The sequence below is a fragment of the Strix aluco genome, chromosome 10 (genome assembly GCF_031877795.1).
Source record: "Strix aluco isolate bStrAlu1 chromosome 10, bStrAlu1.hap1, whole genome shotgun sequence".
NCBI lineage: Eukaryota > Metazoa > Chordata > Aves > Strigiformes > Strigidae > Strix > Strix aluco.
The window spans coordinates 27,268,012-27,287,693 of NC_133940.1; the positions used below are offsets into that span (position 1 = coordinate 27,268,012).

General features: G+C 47.7%; 1 protein-coding gene across 1 annotated transcript; it reads right to left on the reverse strand.

The window, feature by feature from the left end:
* Positions 1-8,988: 8,988 nt before the first annotated feature.
* TBX22 (T-box transcription factor 22) lies at positions 8,989-19,374 on the reverse strand. Its single transcript, XM_074834824.1, has 8 exons — positions 19,158-19,374; positions 18,914-19,037; positions 18,581-18,682; positions 18,163-18,337; positions 17,813-17,977; positions 17,638-17,702; positions 17,470-17,555; positions 8,989-14,610 (listed from the first exon to the last, which is right to left on the reverse strand). The coding sequence occupies exons 1-8, from the start codon at positions 19,291-19,293 to the stop codon at positions 14,000-14,002; spliced, it is 1,464 nt and encodes a 487-aa protein (XP_074690925.1). The 5' UTR covers positions 19,294-19,374; the 3' UTR covers positions 8,989-13,999.
* Between the last annotated feature and the right edge of the window lie 308 nt (positions 19,375-19,682).

The window sequence follows — 19,682 nt, forward strand, 5'->3', positions numbered from 1 at the left end:
CATATCTCAACGATGGGGGTACGATGCGTACGTGCGTCTTCCTGCAAGCCCCGACGGCAGTGTTGATCTCCTGTGTGCATCGGTGCCGGTTAACGAGGCGCATCCAGCAAAGCTCAGGGTACATGGTTTCCGTGAAGCCAAAGAGCTCTGGCCTCCTGGAACAGCCTGAACATCCTCCCAAAAGCTTGGCTCCAGCAAAGCATTCACAACCCAGCTTACGCTTACGTACAAAAACAGCAATTCTTTGCTGCCCTAGGACTCTAATGTAAAGGCGAGGAAGGTAAAACCACCATCTATTAATTTTGCTGGTGTGTTTTAAAAATGCTGGCTACAGTCAGAAGGGATGTCACCAGGCCTGCTGTGAGGACCGAGTCCCTAATCAGTGGTGGGAGACTTTAACGAGACACGTGTTGTTGTTTGCAGGAATTGCCTGAGTGCAGCAGACGTGAAGTAAGTTGTTTATCACGTTTTACTCTGACAAATGGAATATTTTGTCGCAAGGAGCCGTGTTATTAAGCTGAGTCCTCTGCAGATCTTAACACAGGCATTTCTACATAGCTTTTTAACGTATTTTCTTTAGCACACTCATATCCTTTAGTATCTCACCGAAACACATGTTCAAGTTGAGATTAGCCCCTATGAAATGAAAATCACTCAGGGTGCGGAGAGGGAAGTGGAATATTATTCTTTATCCTGAATTGAAATATTAGAAGCTGACTTCTGAATTATACTCTGGGGTTACCGAGCTATAATTGAGATTGAAATTGGTCCGCTATTTTTGGTACAGCCTGGAAAGCTCCGAGTCTTATTCCCATTTGTGCCGGTGGAAATCCCCACCCATCATCTCAAATTCTGCTCTGCCTGCACCTTCGGGGTGAAGAGTGCCTCCCTGGCTCCTTCCTCCCCAAAATAATGATAAATGACAGCTAGTCAAAATTGTAGCTGGCTGCTGCTCCTCACCAAAGAGGCGAGAGGCGGGCGAGAAGGGGCTTCTCCCCTGAAAGCTGACTGACAGGTGGGGTCAGGATGGGGGAAGCATTTGCTGGACCCTGTCAGATCACAGGGAGCTGCTGACAGCTCGCACCGCAGTTTGCTTCCTTCCCCACCGTCGAGATTTATGCTGCAACTTGGAGAGTGCTAATTAAACTCTGCCTTGCTTAGAGCAGCCTGGAAAAAAAAAAAAAAGAAAAACCACCTCAAAATTAGAATGTGCTCCTTTAAATCTAATTTTTTGTTCTGCAGGTGCTATCTAGAGGTGGTTCAGTTTCTCTGGAGGAACAGCTAGCAATACTTCCTAATGCTTCAAGATTACCTCATTGCCCTCTACAACTCCCTGAAAGGAGGGTGCAGAGAGGGGGGATGAGTCTCTTGAGCCAAGGAACCAGCGCCAGGACAAGAGGGAATGGCCTCAAGCTGCGCCAGGGCAGGGTCAGACTGGCTCTTAGGAAGTATTTCTTTGCAGAAGGGGTTGTTGGGCGTTGGAATGGGCTGCCCAGGGCAGGGGGGGAGTCCCCATCCCTGGAGGGGTTGAAGAGTCGGGTTGACCCAGCGCTGAGGGATCTGGTGCAGTTGGGAACGGTCAGTGTGAGGTTCATGGTTGGACTGGAGGATCTTCCAGGGCTTTTCCAACCGAGATGATTGTATGACTCTATGAAAATATTAAAGCACAGTTGATGTGATTTTGCATTCCTCAACCCAGCGCCGTTCAGCAGCAAACAGCATTTCTCAGCAGATGATTAACAATCAGCCCAGAAAGTTCCTTATTGACCAGGACAGGTGATATCGGGACATGCCTGGTGTGGGATGGGTCTCCTGCACTGCCTGGGCTGGCCAAGGCAGAGCTGTACTCCAAGGAGCTTTTGGTTTCTCATCCAAGTGCAATGTAGAGAGTGTCAAAAGGACACAGACACTGGGCATGGCCTCCCGGCTCTTCCAGAGCAGCAGGAATCCCCCAGGAATACATTCCACGGGTGTATTACAGCCAGTATGGTGCTTATATGCTGCAGTGGGAAGGGCAGAAGAGCTTTCCAAAACAGATTAATCACTGGATTCATGGTTATTAGGAGACACTTTCTTTGGGACTGTCCTGCCATTAGCAGCAAGAATTGAACGAGAAGTTAGTCTTAAATGAATAACTCATGGCAGTCAGACTTTATAATCTTTTAGTTTGGTGCATTAGAAGCTGAAATAGTATGATATGTCGTGAAATGGCAACTTTACAGTGAAAAGGGGCAGAGCACGACGGGCAGCTAAAAAAAGACTGAGTGCACCGACGGCACTGATCCATTACCCCGCTCTGTGACTCCCTCTGAGCGGAGGGTGCTGAGCTCCCGCTCTCACCTCCGACTCCAGGAGGAAAAGAGGAGCTGAGATCACTGAAAAAACCCTTTACTGCTTCAGTCCTGTACTCTTTTGTTGAAGTTACTGTCTTTTGGCTGTATCCTGGCCAGGCTGCAAATGCAAACCATCAGCCGTGCTCAGGGCAGGTTTGCTTCACCCTGCCCTTGCAGAAACCAAGGCAAGGTTTCTTCCAAACCTGCTTCTGGTAATTTATACTTCCACACCAAAGAAAAAGCCAAAACCACTGTGTTTTAGCTCAATTCTGCTCGCACTGGGCTTGATTTTGGACAGTGCTGAGCATCTGCAGCCCAGGAGCAGCTGTAGGGTGACACCTGCAAGGTGGGATGTCACCTTGGTCCGGGGTAGTTGTCCACGTTTGCAAGTGTGATGGAAAAAAATCATGGAAAAGTGGGGAGGAAGCAGGTCCTGCTTCTGCCTTCTGCTACAATCCTTCAGCATCAAAATGGTTCAAAGCTAAGCCGAAAGGAGACAAAAAGGGCTGCGATGAGGGGAAACGAGATGGTGTGGGATTTCCCCAAGGAGCTCCTTGGTTTGCAGCAGGAGCAAAGCAAAATACAGAGTGAGATTAACAAAGCAAAACAAATGGAAAAAAGAAAAAAAGAAAAGGCAAATGGTCTGTGATAACCCGGATCTCATTGTTAAATGTTATCGGTGTCTACAGGTTACTGGAAAAACACAGGGGCCAGATGGCAGCCCCTAGCCGGAGCAGGGCTGTCTGCTAAGGGCTGCAGCAGTGGCAGCCTTGGTGCTGCCCGGGAGGGAGCAAAATTCCTCCTTAAATCTCAAATCCAGATTTGGGAGCTCCCCACAAAGGTGCCCTGGCAGCACCATGGATGGTCCTGGCCCCCGCATGGAGTGATGATGTGAGGAAGCCGCTCCACTCCCCCCCCAACCCCGGCTTTCTCCATTTGTGCTTTTGATGTTATTTTTCTGATTGTTTTTTAAAACTAAATTTGCTCATGCGAGTGCTGGAAGCCAAAGGGAGGTAAGGTGCAAACTGACCCTGGCTGCTTTCAGCAGTCCTTGCTCTCACCTTGATGGTCATTCAAAACTTTTCTTGCAAAATGCCTCAAAATCCATAGTGGTAAAACCATGCAAATCAGAGAAATATTCATCTCTGGGTTCCTGTGTCACAGGAGGTAAAAATCCTCTGTGAAAAATCAATGTTGTAAGCTAAAATCAATGAATTTTAACTTCAAGCTTGCATTTCAAAACCAAAGAAAACTTCTTCTTTAACCCTCTGAACAAACCAGTTTTATCTTTTATTTGCTAGAACTGTGGATAATTATCTCTCAATACCATCAGTGCAAAACAGTATCTTAATAATAAATTGTTTCCAGTACTTCGGCGATGAGGTGTGTTAGTATGGTGGGACTGAGATGCTGGGAGGGAGGCAAGAGGCACAGAGCTGGAAACAAAAGTGCACTAAATTGACAGATAATCAATATTAACCAATTAGTGAAATGATGGATGGATTTAGTCATGTCAATGAAGGCTGTTAATGAAGTGACAACGCTATTGTGAAAACCAAACTGACAGGTAGAGCTGACCCGGTCCTAGAGAAGATGTTGAATTATTTTTCTTTCCATCATCTCTGAGGGAAACAGCGCTCAGTGCGCTGTGCAGGAAACAAAATGCTACCGAGGATGCTAAGGTGCTTTTTACACGGTAACTTTAAAATATCAGAGCACAGGACCTGCATCCCAGCCCTGAGTGTGCCATGAGCGGCTGCTGCTGAAGCCCCGGGAGGGAGCCTGTGTGCCGGGGTGCAGAACCATGTGCATCCATGGGAAAAGAGTTTTTTCCTCAATAAGGGTTTGGGGTTTTTGAGGGGGCTGGCTGCAACCTGCAGGGACCATCCAAGTGCTGGGACATCCAGCCCTGCGGCACCAGGGAAGGGGAGAGCCGTGGTCGGTGGGTGGGAGAGGAGGAGTGGGACGGCAAGGATGGGGATCGTGGTGGTAGTGGTGACCTCCAGGGGTGAAAATCACCTCAGTTGTGTTGGGAGCACTGGAAACAGGCACAAATTAAGGACATGCCAACCCTTAACACTTCTGATGCACTAACACGGTGCTCAGACTGCCCACGGGGACACGGAGGGACACATGAAACAAATTACCAAATTGTGGTTCTGCCTCCCTGGCTTCCCACCCCCCATCCCGGCGTCGTCCCCAGGCTCTCCGCGCCCCGAGGATCGATTTGCAGACACATGTCAGCGAGTCGCCTCTGCGCAGCCCCGGCATTTCCCGGCGAAGCTGCCTGAGCGGCGTGTGTCTGCCAGGGAGAGGTATCCCCTTGCAAGGAAAACACTGGGCAGGTGCACGTGTTGGGAATAGAGCCCTTCAGAATTAACAACCTGAAAGAATTTGATTTAGCTCAATTTATCGATCGGTGCAAACAAGCAAAAAGTATGTTGGGTTGAGATGATTAAACACAATGGGGTTCTTTTTTTTTTTTTTTTTTTTGAAAGCGGTGAAAAATACCAAAGGCATGACCGAGGAATTAATATGCAGCTTATAAACACACTGCAGGGAAAAGTCAAGGGGAAGCAAACAAGACCCAAAATAGATTTATCTCCAAATGTCCTGTGAAGCCAAGGAATCCGCTGATATAAACACAGGAATTGAAACTGGCCACATGAAACAAAGCTCCGCTTTCAGTGGCACCTGGGGATGGCGAGATGGAAGTAATTCCTCTTTAATGAAGATATTGTTATGTGTCTGAGGCTTTCGGCAGAGCAGCAATCTCCGCTGCCTGGGAAAAGAGGGGATTAAGTTACAGCCTGGCTCTGCTGGAGGAGAAACCCCCTGTTTTAAGCAAAACCTTAGCTGGCGTTATCTGTTTAATGTGTTGCACGCCATTTGCAGCATAAACATTTCCAGTTCATTTTAATTTCATATCGTAGGAGAATAATAAAGACAGCAGGGTTATTGGTCGCAGCTGCATGAATGTGGCAAATGTAACTTGAAGAATTATTCTGTCAAAGAGACAGAGCCAGATATTATTGTTTTTTCCCTTACAGTCTTGCCAGCAGTTAAATAGGGGATTTTATTAAAAATATTCATGTAATTAAAATCTATAGTCTTGAAAGCCTTTATAGGAACTGGAGTTAAACCAAAATAACACATTTACATTCAGATGTTGAGGTTTGTAACAATATGACGCTGCCTTCGGTTAATATAGCAAAAAAATAAGGGTTTTTAACTTCAGTCTCACATTTTAAAATTTAGGTAGCTTTGAAACGTGCAGTGACTGATATAGCTTAAAAGGCCAACCTTTCTAGGAAATATTAAATTTGGTTATAGAAGTTCATTAGTTATGATCTAGGTGACTGGGGTGTCCTGAGAGGGAGAAATGAGTTTTATTCAGCACACGTGTATTTTTAACAACCAATGCCTGGGTTTTCAGCCGTTGTCCATCAGCGTGATGGATTGTCCTTCCCTCCTCTCACTTCCCAAACCCCAACCCCGGCTGGAACTGAGAATTTTCCCAAAGTGAAGGAAATACCCCTGGTGAAAAGCAGACCCAACAGCCACCCAGAGCTGTTTCTTTTTTCTGCTTTTTTTTTTTTTCTTTTTCTCGAAGCTTTGTCCAGTAATAAACAACTGTTTCAATCTGCTGCGCTGATCAAAAGAAATTTTTTAATCAGTCCCAGGCAAAATATCATGCTATTATGTTATCACTGGAGCAAATCATCAAAAATACAAAACAAAAATATCAGTTTAATACGCTCCAGATCAGGAATGTCTTGCAGAAACTTGCCTTCCTCACAGGTGTGTCCTATTTTAAGAAAAAAAAAGAAGAATTAAAGCACAGGGGCTGGCGCTGGGGCGAGCATGGCTGTCAGGGCAGAAATGCTGAGATCAAAACTGACCAAGCCCAATTACTGCAAATAAACCACTTGAAATGCTTTCTCCTACTCTAGGGATGTTTTGATTAATTTTTTTTAAACTGACAAATTATCTGAAAATCACTCATCTGTGTTTTCACCTGCTGTGAAACAAATCCACGGGGAGAGCTGTGGGGACACTGACCCAGTCCCTGCTCCCTCCAAACCATGGCTCTGGCTGGTGAGAGATGAATCCCCACAGAAACCCAGAAGCTTCCCAGTTTTGGAGACAATTTTCCCACCGGGAGCCTGAGCGGGGTCTGGATCTGATGCAAGGAGATGGGAGCCATCAGTGGATGCAGGAGCATCCTTGCCCCGCCAGCCTGATGTGTGATGGCTAGCAGAGGTACTTGCCATCTCCAAAAAATTTTGGCCTGAGCAGAGCTGGATCTCATTTCCATCCTCTGCTCTGTTCTGTGTCCAGGAGACCTACCCAGTGAAATTCCTCCTTTTTATGGTCCACGGCTCCAGCTGCGCAAATGATACTTAAAAACAATTTAAAAAGAAGTGACCTTTCGGTCATTTGGGAAGCTCAAGTTTGGAGCAGGGTGCTGTGGCTGTCTCGCCAGCCAGACCTGGAAACTCCTCGGATCAGCAGCTGATGGGATGCACTCTCAGATGGACCTTTCACACACGTTGGATCGAAGAACTCCTGAGTCTCCATAGGGTCTTCAAAGTGGTGAGAAAAGCTGGTCAAAGGGGAGAGGTCCAGATTGGGACACGCAGCTCTCAACCACCCCCCAAAACCCCATTTGACCCAAAAACCATCTCAGAAAGTGGGAGCGTTGGCTTGGGAAGGAGGAATGGGAGTGGGGATGAGCCCCTGGAACTGGCCAGATCCAGATGAGCTATTCCCTCTCCCCTCCTTGACATCCCTTGCCGCAAGAGCTCCTCATTTGCAATCCCACCGTCCAACATGGCAAGTGTCAGCGCTTTCAAACACACAAAGGCTTTTGAAATGTTGGGTTTCGCTTCAGTTAGAAACGAAGTTTGGGGCTTCACTTCATTTTGCTTTGGTTTAATCTTGAAAATCTCCAGGAAGCAAAGTTATATTTCTTTTACCAGTCTAAAATCTTAAATTCTTGTAGTCTTGAGAAGCGAAGCAAAGGGGGCTGATGTTATCCGTTAGAATAGCCCAGATAGAGACATTATCCTGCTTTTATGAAAACCAAAGGCCAAATTCATATTTATTTGAGCTGCAGCAGAATCTGGCTTATATCCTGGACATTACAACATATTGTTTCAATCTATATTTTTATTAGCAATATTGATAACGTTAGAAGAAATATGATACAGGAAATAACTTATCAGCTTCGATTAATTTTACAGTAAGACTTTTAATGAAGATAAAAGAAGAATTCGGCAAAGGGCTGAAGCTAAAAGTGTTGTTGGTGAGTGGAGACATGTGGTACCTGCACATCCTGAGCAGGGCAGCTGGATACTCAGCATGGATTTTACTCCATGGAAGAAAAATATTTTTTTTAAAGACCATTAGTTCTCCACTTTAAGTTTATTAACACTTTCATACATAATGATTTGCTGCAAGACTATAGAAATGAAGATTTTTGTGTAAACTTAAATCTATTTGTTGTACACCGGCAGTGGTACCTGTAGCTCACGCTCCTGCTTTTAAAGCCCCAGGCAAATATTCTTAGGGAAAGACATGTGCAATTCTCTCATTTCAGGGAGAAAAACCCCTAATTCCAGCTCATGTCCTGCGAGAGGATGGGATCTTACTTGACTCGCCTGCCTTTGGGACGGGGAGGTTTCGCCTTCAAGTGGCCCCGCAGCTTTGGGGTGCGCCAGAGCTTTCGGAACTGCCAGCCTTCCCTCCTTGTGCTGCATCATCTGACATTAATTCCTGGTTTTAACACTGTATTACGAACAGTTTAGCACTTGAAATGTTGCTCTTTATCTGGATTTATGCTTTTTTTTTTTTTTTTTTTTTTAAAGTTTAAAATGGCAGTCTATGTGGTGCTGGTTGAGGATAAACCAGTCCCTCCTCCTGGATCACTCCATTTTGTCCTGGTATTGAAGACACCTGTGAAACACAATCCCACCCCCAAAATTTACCAAACTGCTTTGAGTATACAGGGCTTTTTCTGCAGCGCATTTAGCATCCCATCAAAAGCAGAATCTCCAAGGTGTTTAAAGTAACATATGATGGAAGATGACGGTTAAAACCTGCGAGTGCTTGGGGTGAGGTGGGAAAAGCCAGGGCAGCATCCGACTGTGCAAACAGGTATCGTGGTCCTTCCCACAGCAATGCCAACTGGTGTTTAATATTGTGTTTTTGAAACCTTCCTGGCAAGTGCAACAGCAATAATCTCCCAAACCTGAATAAAAAAAGGGTATTTCTGCTGGTTTCAGGGTGCAGATCCGTGGTGAAGGGATGCAGCAGCTCGCTCCGATGGACCAGCAGCAGAAGGCAGCATCCGTCCCCAGAGCATCACCTGAGTAATAGCAAGAGTAACTCTGAGTAACCATGCAAGTCCATTACTCTTTTCTTCCTTCTGGAGGCAAGGCCCCATTTTATTTGCAGGCCTGACTGGAAGCAGATGGACCTGTCAGGGCTCGCTCTCGCAGGTGAGCCCGACGGGGCGGATGAGCTGCTAAGTGCTCCCAGCTGCTGGGCAGGGCCCGGAGGAAATTGTTGGAGCTGGGACCCAGCTCAGAGATGAGATCTGGAGCCAGTGCCAAGAAGGAAAAAGTGAATTTCTCCAAAAAGCAGTTCTCTAAAAACCTGAAAGAACAAGGCTTTTAAAATAAGAGAAAATATCAGAAAACCTCTTTAGTGCATCTAATATATCTTCAGACTTCAGAGAGCTTGAAGCCATCCTGATCCCCTTCCCCCATCTCTGCTTTTGTTCAGGAGCTGCCTCCTTAGACAGCAAATATTATTTCTCCTGGGGGTTGTCCCTTATCGCTGGTGTTTTCCTCTCCAGAAAGGTCTTGAATTTTACTTGCTGGTTTGTGTCATTTGATTTATAAGCTCAAGGGGTCCTTCACAAAACCTGGACTACTTCTCGTACTTAATTGCTACAATAAACTTAAAACTCAGTGCTTTAGGATAAGCAATCTGGGAGGAAATTGTTTGATGTATGGAAGTAGACGGTAGGTCCGTCTTGTGAATGTCACGGGAGGGACACAGAGAAGTGGGTTTATAAATAACTATAAAATTCAGAAACTACTCAAGCTCAGTGAGAGCAGAGCTCTATTAAGCATGAACAGCTTGCAGTGCAATACCCGACATCTGCAAAAGTCCTTGCAGCCAGTTTAATTCCCAACAGCCCCGGCTGCGGCACCCGGACTGTCCGACAGTGACTTTAACTCCACGGGGGCCGGGGGGCTGCGATTCGCACAGACACAGCCGAGCACAGAAAGGGGTGCCTGGAGCTTGCGTCCTAAAATGCAAATAAACGGGTGAAAGAAAAGCTGACTAACAAGTCCCAACATTTATACAGATTGCAAGGAAGGGTTTTTTTTCTTTTTCTTTGCAAAATTATTTTATCAACAATAACCCTTTCCATTTTAAAAGCTGTTTTTCCCAGCGCTCCGTGACTGCAGCATCAGCAGAGCACAGAGGCCGCTGAGCCGGTGGGGTTGTGGCCGGGGCTGCTGCCGTGGCTGGGTGATGCCATGGCTGCCTGCCTTGGCTCCAGTGCCTCTGAGCAACATGGCGATAGAGAAAATTGTGAAATACGTTCAGTCTGTAAGCGCCAAGGAACGAGGTATCACTTGTGGTGCTGAAAAATGAGGCTCCAGCCATCGAGTGCTCGTAGCCCCGGGATGCGTTGGGGGACGCGTCTCCCTACACCCGGTACCCAAAATACATTGAGGGGCCGGGAGAGCCACCGTGGCACCAGTGATTTTAAAATGATGCCTTCAGATGCTGTGCCTCTTATTTAGCTTTCTGAGCCATCTTTTAGAAGAGTCACTGCATATTTTGTGTATTCTGGGAGACAAACAGACACCCAAAACTAAGAAGAAAGGACACGTAAATATTGCGGAGTCATCTGTTTCCAATAGCGTGTGTTTACATATTAATGTGCAATACAAATTTGTAAACATGAGCATTTGAAACTTTTGTAGGAACCGATACCGGCCTTTTCCCTTTCTGCAGCTTTATTGGAACAGCATGTCCCCCCGGCCCCAGCCACACATGTACATCGTTTTAATACTGGATGCATTTCAAATGTTCTGGGTGCTTATTTGTTCTGGTCTATCTTGCTATCCAATCCTCGTTTGTTTTGCGTAATTGCGATACAAATTATCATCTAATTACAGACCAAACCTCAGAAGATCAAATGTAAACCAAGGCACTTCGATCAGAAAAAGCTACATCCGACGCTCCCCCTACACGTTTGATTTCTCCAATAGAGGTCTCAAATTTGGGTGAAACTGGATAGTAAACTGCACTTTGATTAAAAACATTATCGCTGGGGGTTTTTTGTCTCGTTGATTTTTAAATCAAGCTCCTGGTGTCTGAGCACCGAACCCGTTCCATGTCCCAGTGTTGAGTACAGATGCGGTGCCCTTGATATGGTCAGTTTTATTTGCTGAGTGCTATAAAGATCAGATATTCCCAAGTAATTTCAAACATCTCTTGGGAAAAGTCAGATGACTAATAGCTAAGATTGTTCAGCAAGTTTAATCTTAAAGAACGCTTTATTTTCTCCTTGTTCCCATTTAAAAATAGCACCGTAACACGGGGTTTTTGTTTGTATTCACCCACTAAGTCTAAAGAACAGCGAACATATGTAATTGCCACAGGTTTTCAAATAATGTTAATGGGAGAAAGTACAAAGCAGCATGTAAGGTATTTGTATTTACAGGCGCGTGGTCCCTTTTGAAATATTGACCTCGATTCCCCCAGTTTCACATTTAATAAAGATTTATTATACTGACGTACTCTCTCAAGTTCTGCCACTCAGCTCCCACCCGCAGCCATTTCACAAAGCACCCCTAGGAAGTAGTATACACATTATCTACTATTTTGGGCAGAATTTTGCTTGTATAAGCAGAACCATCGATGTTATAGTGTGAGCGATTCAGCTGAGATACCACTGCGGGCATGGAAAATGCTTCCGTGCTGGGGCAGTCGGGGAGCCTTGACTGGGTCTGAGGTGGCCACGGGGGCATCAGGACAGAGAGCTACGACTTCCTGAAAATACCGCTAACATCTTTTTCATTCATTACAGTGATTTTTGAAAGGATAAAAGCAGGAGATAAAGGCAAAGGAAATAGATATTAACCTCAGATAACCCAGACCTGACGGTGTCTCTCATGTCGTGTTGCCCTCTCGTACGGAGCAAATTGGGATTTCTATGTCTGCCTCACCCAGGCCTATGAGAGCTGCATCCTCCCCGGAGCTCAGCGCTGGCTCCCGAGGGACACCCACATCCCTTGCAGCCTCCAAACGTGTTTTCCATGCAGCTGTGATTGGGGAGGGTGGCGAAAACTGGGCTCCTACAGGACCCACATAGGCGCACTGAAACCTGACCCAATTCCATGGGAATTAGCTGAGCATCGCTGTCGGAACGTTTTACCCCAACGCTGGGGTTGTAGTTTCATGCCAAAAGGCAAAACAGGGAGCTCGGGGAAGCCCCGTGCTTGTGCGCAAACATGGTCCAAGTAGGAATGAAGTGGGTCCTGTCAAAGAGAGCATTTGCTCAGCTGTAGTAGGTGGAATTTATCTGATCTCAATTTAAATATCTATCGCTGTAAAATTGAGAATATCTATTCTAGTCATTACCAGTCACGTTTTCAACCAGACAAACACTGGTCTGTTGGATCACCAGCTCATGGCCAGCAACTCTGGAATATCTTACGCAACCGCAAATATTTGGAAAATTGGAAGTAACCCATTGCATCCACCCACAAATCCGTGACTGATCTGGAAGCGCCTTCCAGCTCCCCAAAAGTATAACCACATGTGGGGGCCGGTACTGGGTCACTCAGCCCATGGGGAGCTGAGATCTGCAGCATTTCGCAGAGCCTGTCCGGAACTCGGCTACCACCGATGATGAGGGATGGCCTGGAAATAAGGACTCCTGAGTGAAAAAAAAAAGTTTCTCCTTTTTTTTTTTTAATAAAAATAATGAGATAAACTGCTAAGGAACAGCACAAGAAAGCAGGTTTGTTCATTTTTACAGTTGTACAGACCATTTAGTGAGGCAAGCACAGCCCACCATTTCATACTGGTATTGCTGGGGGCTCTGTGAACATTTAAAACAGGTAAATTAGGGAAAACAATGTCTGATTTTTAGCAACGTCTCATGAAAGTAAAAGTGTGACTTTTTGTTATTTTAACAGCTTTTGATATTGATTGTTCTGTTCTTAATTTGTTGTCTGTTATGGATGAAAATAAAACCAAAACTCTGATAACAATTTTGATTCTTAAACCTGCGCTTAACCCCTATACAGTGCTGTGTTACACTTGTAAATACACGATTCTCTTATCTTAATCCCAAAATGCAGCCGGTCCCAGTCAAGCATTATTTTCAAATCTCTGTCATATATCAAGTAACAAATTTGACTTCAGGTAGGGACTGAGCATCGATCAAATAAAGAATAAAACCTGTGCCCCAATTTATTGTGAGTTATATTGTGCCCTTGAGAGCTAGAGATTATTTACAGGAATAACAGGAATATCCACAGGTTATAATAAACCAAACAGGACTTTTGGAAGGAATTGAAAATCTCATGTTTCAGGGCCCGTAGAGTTGTAACTCTCTGGAAAGGATCTGTGTTCTTCCTGGGGCTGACCCAGGAGTGTCCCTGCCCCTTCCCGCAGGCACAGGACACGATCCCATGTGGATCTTCTGTGTCCCCTGGGGCTGAAAGCTCTGGGTAGGAGGAGTGCCCTGCAAGGGCCCCTGGAGGTGTTTCATCCCACACAGCTCTCTGAGGTGTATCCTCCAGCTCCCCCAGTGTGGATCTGTCTCACCATGGGGGAGACGTGTGACCCCAGATCCCCTGTTCCTTCCCACCGCACCATCAATGCTGGTGCCCCTCTGCTCTACCACCTCCTGGAGATCTCCAGAAGCAGGAGCATGGAGAGGAGGGTTCTCAGGGCTCCCCTGCATCAGGCTCCACTTTCTCATCCCCACAAGGTAGGAACACGTCCATCTTTTATCCCGTCTTTCTTTCCCTTGGCAGCAGATACTTAGATTTATGTCCTCAGTCTGACATCTGGGTCCTGGAGAACCAGGCTCTTCCGTGTCCTTAATTAGGACCCATTAAAGCCAAGGGAACTTGAGAAGATGCTCAAGCACCTGGCCAAATACGGCTCCTTTGCTGCCTCAAGGTCTTAAACAGTCCCTTTGAAATTAGTGGAAAAACTCGAGTGAGGTGAGCAGAAGCTCACTAGGGCTTTGAGCTAACTAAAGGCAAGCGAGATAAAGAGTTTCAGGAAAACATATTTGTAGAAATGTGTATGTCTATGTTCCCACTTCAGAGTGCAAATATTAAAAAGGCGACTGCACGGTTTGCTCTTAACCTACAACCATGACATAAATATTACCGAAAGGTATCACCTTGCTGTGGATCGTCTCAGACCCTCCGCGCTCCCAGATCCTCCACCCTCCCAACAGCATGACACGTTTGCCCACGAAAGGAGTTAAATGCCTAAACATACCGCTCCTGTACCATGCAGTATTTCATAGTCAATAACTAGCGAGCCCTTGGGTATGAAGGAAGGAAAGGCTTGCTTTACATATCAATGCTTAGAAATAATATATAGTTCCACTAAAGGCAATGGTTAATTGTCGGGTGCCAGTTAGAGTGATTACATCTGCCATCTCTCAAAGAAGCCGGAATGCTGTCACTCACTTTGAAATGGCTTGCTGCATTCATCAGTCTAGATGGCACAGAGAAGTTATAACCATACAAGCCATATGGAGGATGTAAAGAACAATTAAGTGCTTCCCGAGCAATGGGACTTGATGGGAAAACGTTTCCAGATGCATGTAATCCATACAGCATTTGACTAGCAGAACTGGGTACTTGTAGACATTGCCCATTTAAGTCTTCAGCTTTAGCATTTTTCAGACTGGTTATGCCGAGGGAAGAGAGTTTTGGCATATCCACCATGAAGTGGGGTAGAAGATGCGGATTGGTGCCTCCCAGTTTTTCGTGGCTTGGAAAGATGAGAGACTGTTGTCTTAAGAAGCTCGTAGGACAAATCTTGTAGTAGAAGGGCACGTTGAGGTTGTGTAGGTAGGTCTCGGGGCACGACACGCCGATGTTGCTCGCTGACAAGTGAAACGTAGGAGGTGAGCACGATGGAGAGAGCAGGGAGTTGAGAGGAGAGGGTGTCCCGCCACTGGACGTCACCGGCGAAGAACTGGAGCTCCCACCTGAAAACAAAAACAGAAACCATCCAGGCTGGGCTCGCCGACGGTCACAGCCAAGGAACACTTGGAGGACTCCTGCGCCCACTCCACGTCTCCCTGCTGCTGGTGTCCATCCAAGCACAAACCTGCTCCAAAAATCAGCTCCTGCAAAATGGGAAGATTTGTCTGTGAATTATTTGGTGTTGTTACTTGGCACTTGTCTAAGAACAATATTCACACATGTCTAATCGCATTCATTCAACTGGGAGAGCTATGAAGTTCAGCACCATCATACAGGTACCTGCCGGGTCTGTGCCTCGCTGTACGAGCCATCACCTTCTCCTGCTATACATACACCACTGATAATTTAGATTCCCTGTTTTTCATGCAAATTACAGGCAGCTTTTTCCCCCTTGTACATAAGAACAAAAAAAGGTATTCAGCCTGATGGAGAATTTTTTTGTACCTTCCCGCTCACAGGAATTGACTAATTTTACTTGGCTTCCCATGCAATTTGAAACATACCCTTGACTACTAGAGGTGTCTCCAGAAACTTTAAATGCACGTCTCATTTTAACATTCTCCTTTCTGAAATGAATCAATGAACACTTTCATAATTTGGCAGAAAAGCAACAGCGGCTGGCCTTCGCATGTGCGAGCGCTGCCGAGGCCGCTGGTGTCTAACATCACCGTTCCGCCCCGGCTCGCCGCTCCTCCGGAGCAACATCAAGAGCAAAAACTGAGTGACGGCGGCTGCTCTGGCGTGGGAACGGTGCTCTGGGGCGGCCAGCCCTGTGCGGAACAGATGCTGGTTTCATCTAACACCATTTAAGAGCCGTATGTCTCTGCTGCGCATTCATTACCACATTCTTCCAGAGGGAGGTTTTTTCCCCCTTTATTTTCATTTCTTACCAAAGTCACTGGATGTGGACCCGTTTTTACTCTGCGTTTTTCTCTATTTGCATTTAATTCCAAGTGACACACTGTCTGGATGTGATCTGGCCAGGCTTTGCACGCCATCAGCACACCATCAGCTGTATAACCAAGCCGTATCTGCTACCATATCAAACCTTAAAAAAACACAAAGATTTTGGACGCACTGCAAATTAATTTTGCGAACTCCCAGCAAGCAGAGTATCTGACAGGTTGGGTAACGTGCAGGCGGCACCTAGTCGCAATAATCTGGGGATGTTTTATGGCTTGAAGGTCTCGCCCTTCCCCGCTGATGTCAGTGGCTGTTTCGGGACTGACATCAGCAGGAGAGATGCAGGCAGGGGTCCGTCCTCTCCCCGTGCGCCTGTCCTGACGTCCTCCCAGGACTCGGGGGCTTTTGCTCATGGAAAATGATGCGATGGAGCCGATCTATGAGTGCGAAGCAGAGAACGAACCCCTACATGGCTGGCTGCAGCAGAGCAAACTGGTGTTAGTATTTGCTTCGAGGTACCCCAAGCGATAACAGCGCACGGCTGCCGGCACGAGCTTGGGAATGGGGGTCCCAGTGGGGAGGACAGAGCACTTCAAGGAGCAGATTCTTTCTGCCATTTCTAGTAGGCTTAAAAATCCCAAGTTTATGTCCAATTCTTTCTTCAACTTATTGTTTATAGTTTTTTTTTTTAATTTACCTTCTCGTTTGGGTGCTTCAGGATTTCTATTTTTTAGCTTTTCTTCAGAAATACAGTTTTTCCATTAGTGGAATTGGAGATTTTGCTATATTTAAATCAGTCCGGGAAATTCACTCTGAAGAAAAATACCAATTACGTTAAGACTAGCAAAAAAAAAAAGATCCCAGGAAGCCCTAATAGTTTAGCATCTGTACAATAATCAAGCAGTTGCTGTTCTCTCAGCCCTCACTGCAGCCCCTCCAGCAGCTCCTCTCCTCCGTACTGCATCACAGCCTGCAAAACGGGTTCAAAAGGCACTTTTTCCATAAAGTCTTTTCAAAATGAATTAAAAAAAAAATTCTAGTTCTCTTTACAGCCTGATAAACCTCTTAATTTCTCCCGAGTCTGATGTTTTATTCCTACGCCTGTACAGCATGGATTTTTGCAGTTTTGCAGCATTTCCCTGCAGAGAGAAGAATGATTTGGTGCACCCCAATGCTTTGAAGAGTTCCTACCATAAATGAGACTTAAACTGACAACTTTAAACCCAAACTGGAGCGCTCCAGCGTGCAGACAGTCTGGTTGGTTTTTTTTTCCTTTGGCGCTATGAATAATCAGTTTTCAAATAATACTTCCCAAAGATGTTTTTCTGGAGAAGGGCTGTAAGAGACCAATGTGTGCTTGTCAAGTGGGGGGAGATTGTTTTCCCTGAAAAACTTTTCCCTCTTCCCTGCATTTCTGTGGAGACTGTGGGACTGCGACATCCTAATTAGCGGATAATTTTACTTTCTGTTGCATAATGCATTTGTTCACACAGAAGCAGCCGGCTGCAGGACACCGGCAGTCATTATTTTCAGGATTTTAGCTAATATTCTCAAACGGCTTGGAAACAATTAGTGTAACGGGATCAAAGCTGCAACAACCCAGCTCTAAATGAGCCTCCTGCATACTCAGATATTTTTCCCTGCACATCTAGATCTGATTTCTTCACAGTGAAGGCAGACCACGCCGTCACCCCTCTCTTCCTGGGGTGAGCGCTCTGCTCCTCACATCGATTTTAACAGCAGTTTTGGCTGAAAATATGTGGAATTGGCTACCTCAAACTTTACGTTGGCAACCGGTTCATTTTCTGGACCCAACTCCTTTATCTTAACGGTTTAAGACCCCCCCCCACGGTGTGCCCCGGCGGACACCTCTGGGCGTGCGGCCGCCACGCAGCCCCGAGACCACAGGGAGAGGTGGGGAGGGAAAAAAAAAAGGCAGGAAGGAAAAAAGGACTTACCCTGGCTGTCTGTGCCGAAAGCCTTGAAGTCCAAGGCAAGGGGAGGCCGCCATGGGTAGGTGTCCAGGAGCCCATCCAGGACACCCCTGCGGGGGGAGAGTGGGCTGAGCACCGTGGCAAGGCCAGTGGGCACGATGTGGGGGGCAGGGGGGTGGCCCCGGCTCTTACCTGTTCCTCCCAGGATCCCGAAAACCTTTGGCAAAGGGATTCCTGTCGATCTTCAGCTTTGTGATCTGATTGCAGGGTAGGGAGGAGAGCGAAAGGGGCTGTTGGGTCTCCATCTCCACCCGACCCCCAGTACCGTTGGGGGTTCTCCATGCCCCCCCCAGCCACTCCCCAGTACCTGCTGGTTTTGGTAGGCCGTCACGGTGGTGAACTCGGTCTCCTGGAAGGAGAAGGTCTGCACCCCCTCGGCCGGCAGTGATGGGATCTGCGCCAGGTCGAAGCGGGAATCCTGGGTGATAACGTGGACGCGGGGCTTGTACTTGTGCATGGACTGCAGGATGATCTGCACGGGGGGAGAGGCAGGCTGAGCCCCCCCGAGACTGAGACGGGCAGGGAGAAACATCCCCCCCCTTCCCTGCCACACAAGACACGGCTGGGACCCAGCCCTCAGCCCTCGCATTGACCCCGGGGTGATGCTCTGCCCCCCCTCCCCCGCCCCCCCGACCAACAGGGCTGCCCCACACCTACGTGTCCCTTGTCGTCCATCTCGTTGTTGGTTAGCTTCACCCGGTCAAAGCTGATGATTTGCCTCATCCAGGTCTCCCCAGAGCAGGGGGAGTCAGGGTGGATGTAGAGCCGCGGGGTGATGCAGGAGTGGTCCGTGTTCCCCGCCACCATCCACTGCGAGCTGTGATAGACATACCTGGCCCGGGCCGGGCCGTGGTCAGCCCTTCCCTGACCTGCCCATGCACACCTATAGGTGCATGCCAGCCTGGCAGTGCCCCCCACACACATCCCTGTGCAACCCCTATTCCACATAAACACACCAAACGCAGACGGGAGAGATAGCACCGCAGGCTGCCAACACCCTGCCTGGTGAAAGGGACCCGGCGGGGGTGGGGGGGGGGTTATGGCAGCCCCACCAGTGTCCCCCCCTACCCCGTACCTGTATCTTTTGGAGTCCACCGGGACGACGTCGATGGCGATGTAATATTGCTTGAGCGGCTCCAGCCCTTTCACCTTCACCCTGACTGATGGGAACATCCTCCTGCGGGCAGAGGGGAAGGTCCTGAGGCAGTTAAATGGCAAAAAGGGGTTGAAAAACCACGCGGATATGGGGAAAAAAAATTTTTTTTTACTTAATAAACATAACGAAAAAAATGGAAACAAAGGAAAGTACCCCAACCCAGCCAAAAAAAACCCCAAAAAAGAACAAGAAAAAGAAAAAATCAGAATGAAAAATGAAGTGAAGGGGAGCAGGGCCAGGGGCAGCCGGTACCTGCCGGCCTTGGTGATGATCATCTCGGTGCCGATCTCATGGAACCTCCTCCAGAGCTCGGAGCCCTGCAGCTCCACCTGCGCCCCGGCCCCTGTTGCCCGGCTCTCGGCCTTGGGCCGCTTCGCTGTGGGGAAGAGAAACAGGAGGGGGTGGATCAGGAGGCTGCCGGAGGCAAGGGGAGACATGGGGAGTTCTGCCCCCAACCCTTGGGGGGTCCCCTCCGGGTGAGCCCACCGCTACCAACCCAACTCCGGGGCTCTGTGGCTCTGCCTGCAGCCGGTCCCGGTTTCTTCATCGCGATTATCCGGCACCTTCCTCTTGGCCGAACATCCCACCAAGGCTTCCACGGAGAAGGCGTGAGCCCGGGAGCTGAGCGCCATCCCCCCCGGGCTGGGGGTCCCCCCGGGCGGCAGCGGGGCTCAGGCAGGCGGTGGTGGCTCCATCCCAGCCGGGACCCAGTGACCCTCGCCCGGCCGCCACACGGTTCCCGTAGTGGGGCAGCGGCCACGGCGAGATCCTCTTGCATCCAACTGAGTCAATAGACGGCTGCAGCCTCCACTGTTTGTTTTGGAAACTGGTGGGAGCATAAGAAACAGTGAGTGACATTTCATAGGAGTAACGGGAGGGGTGGAGGGGGTGAGGGGGAGGGAGGGGAGAGCAGGCGGTGGAGGGGAAGAGTGGGGGAAGAGGAGCCGGCCCCGTCTAGGATCAATAAAAGAGTTACTGTTCTCCATTAAATTGTAAAACTCAAAGAAATTTGACATAATTG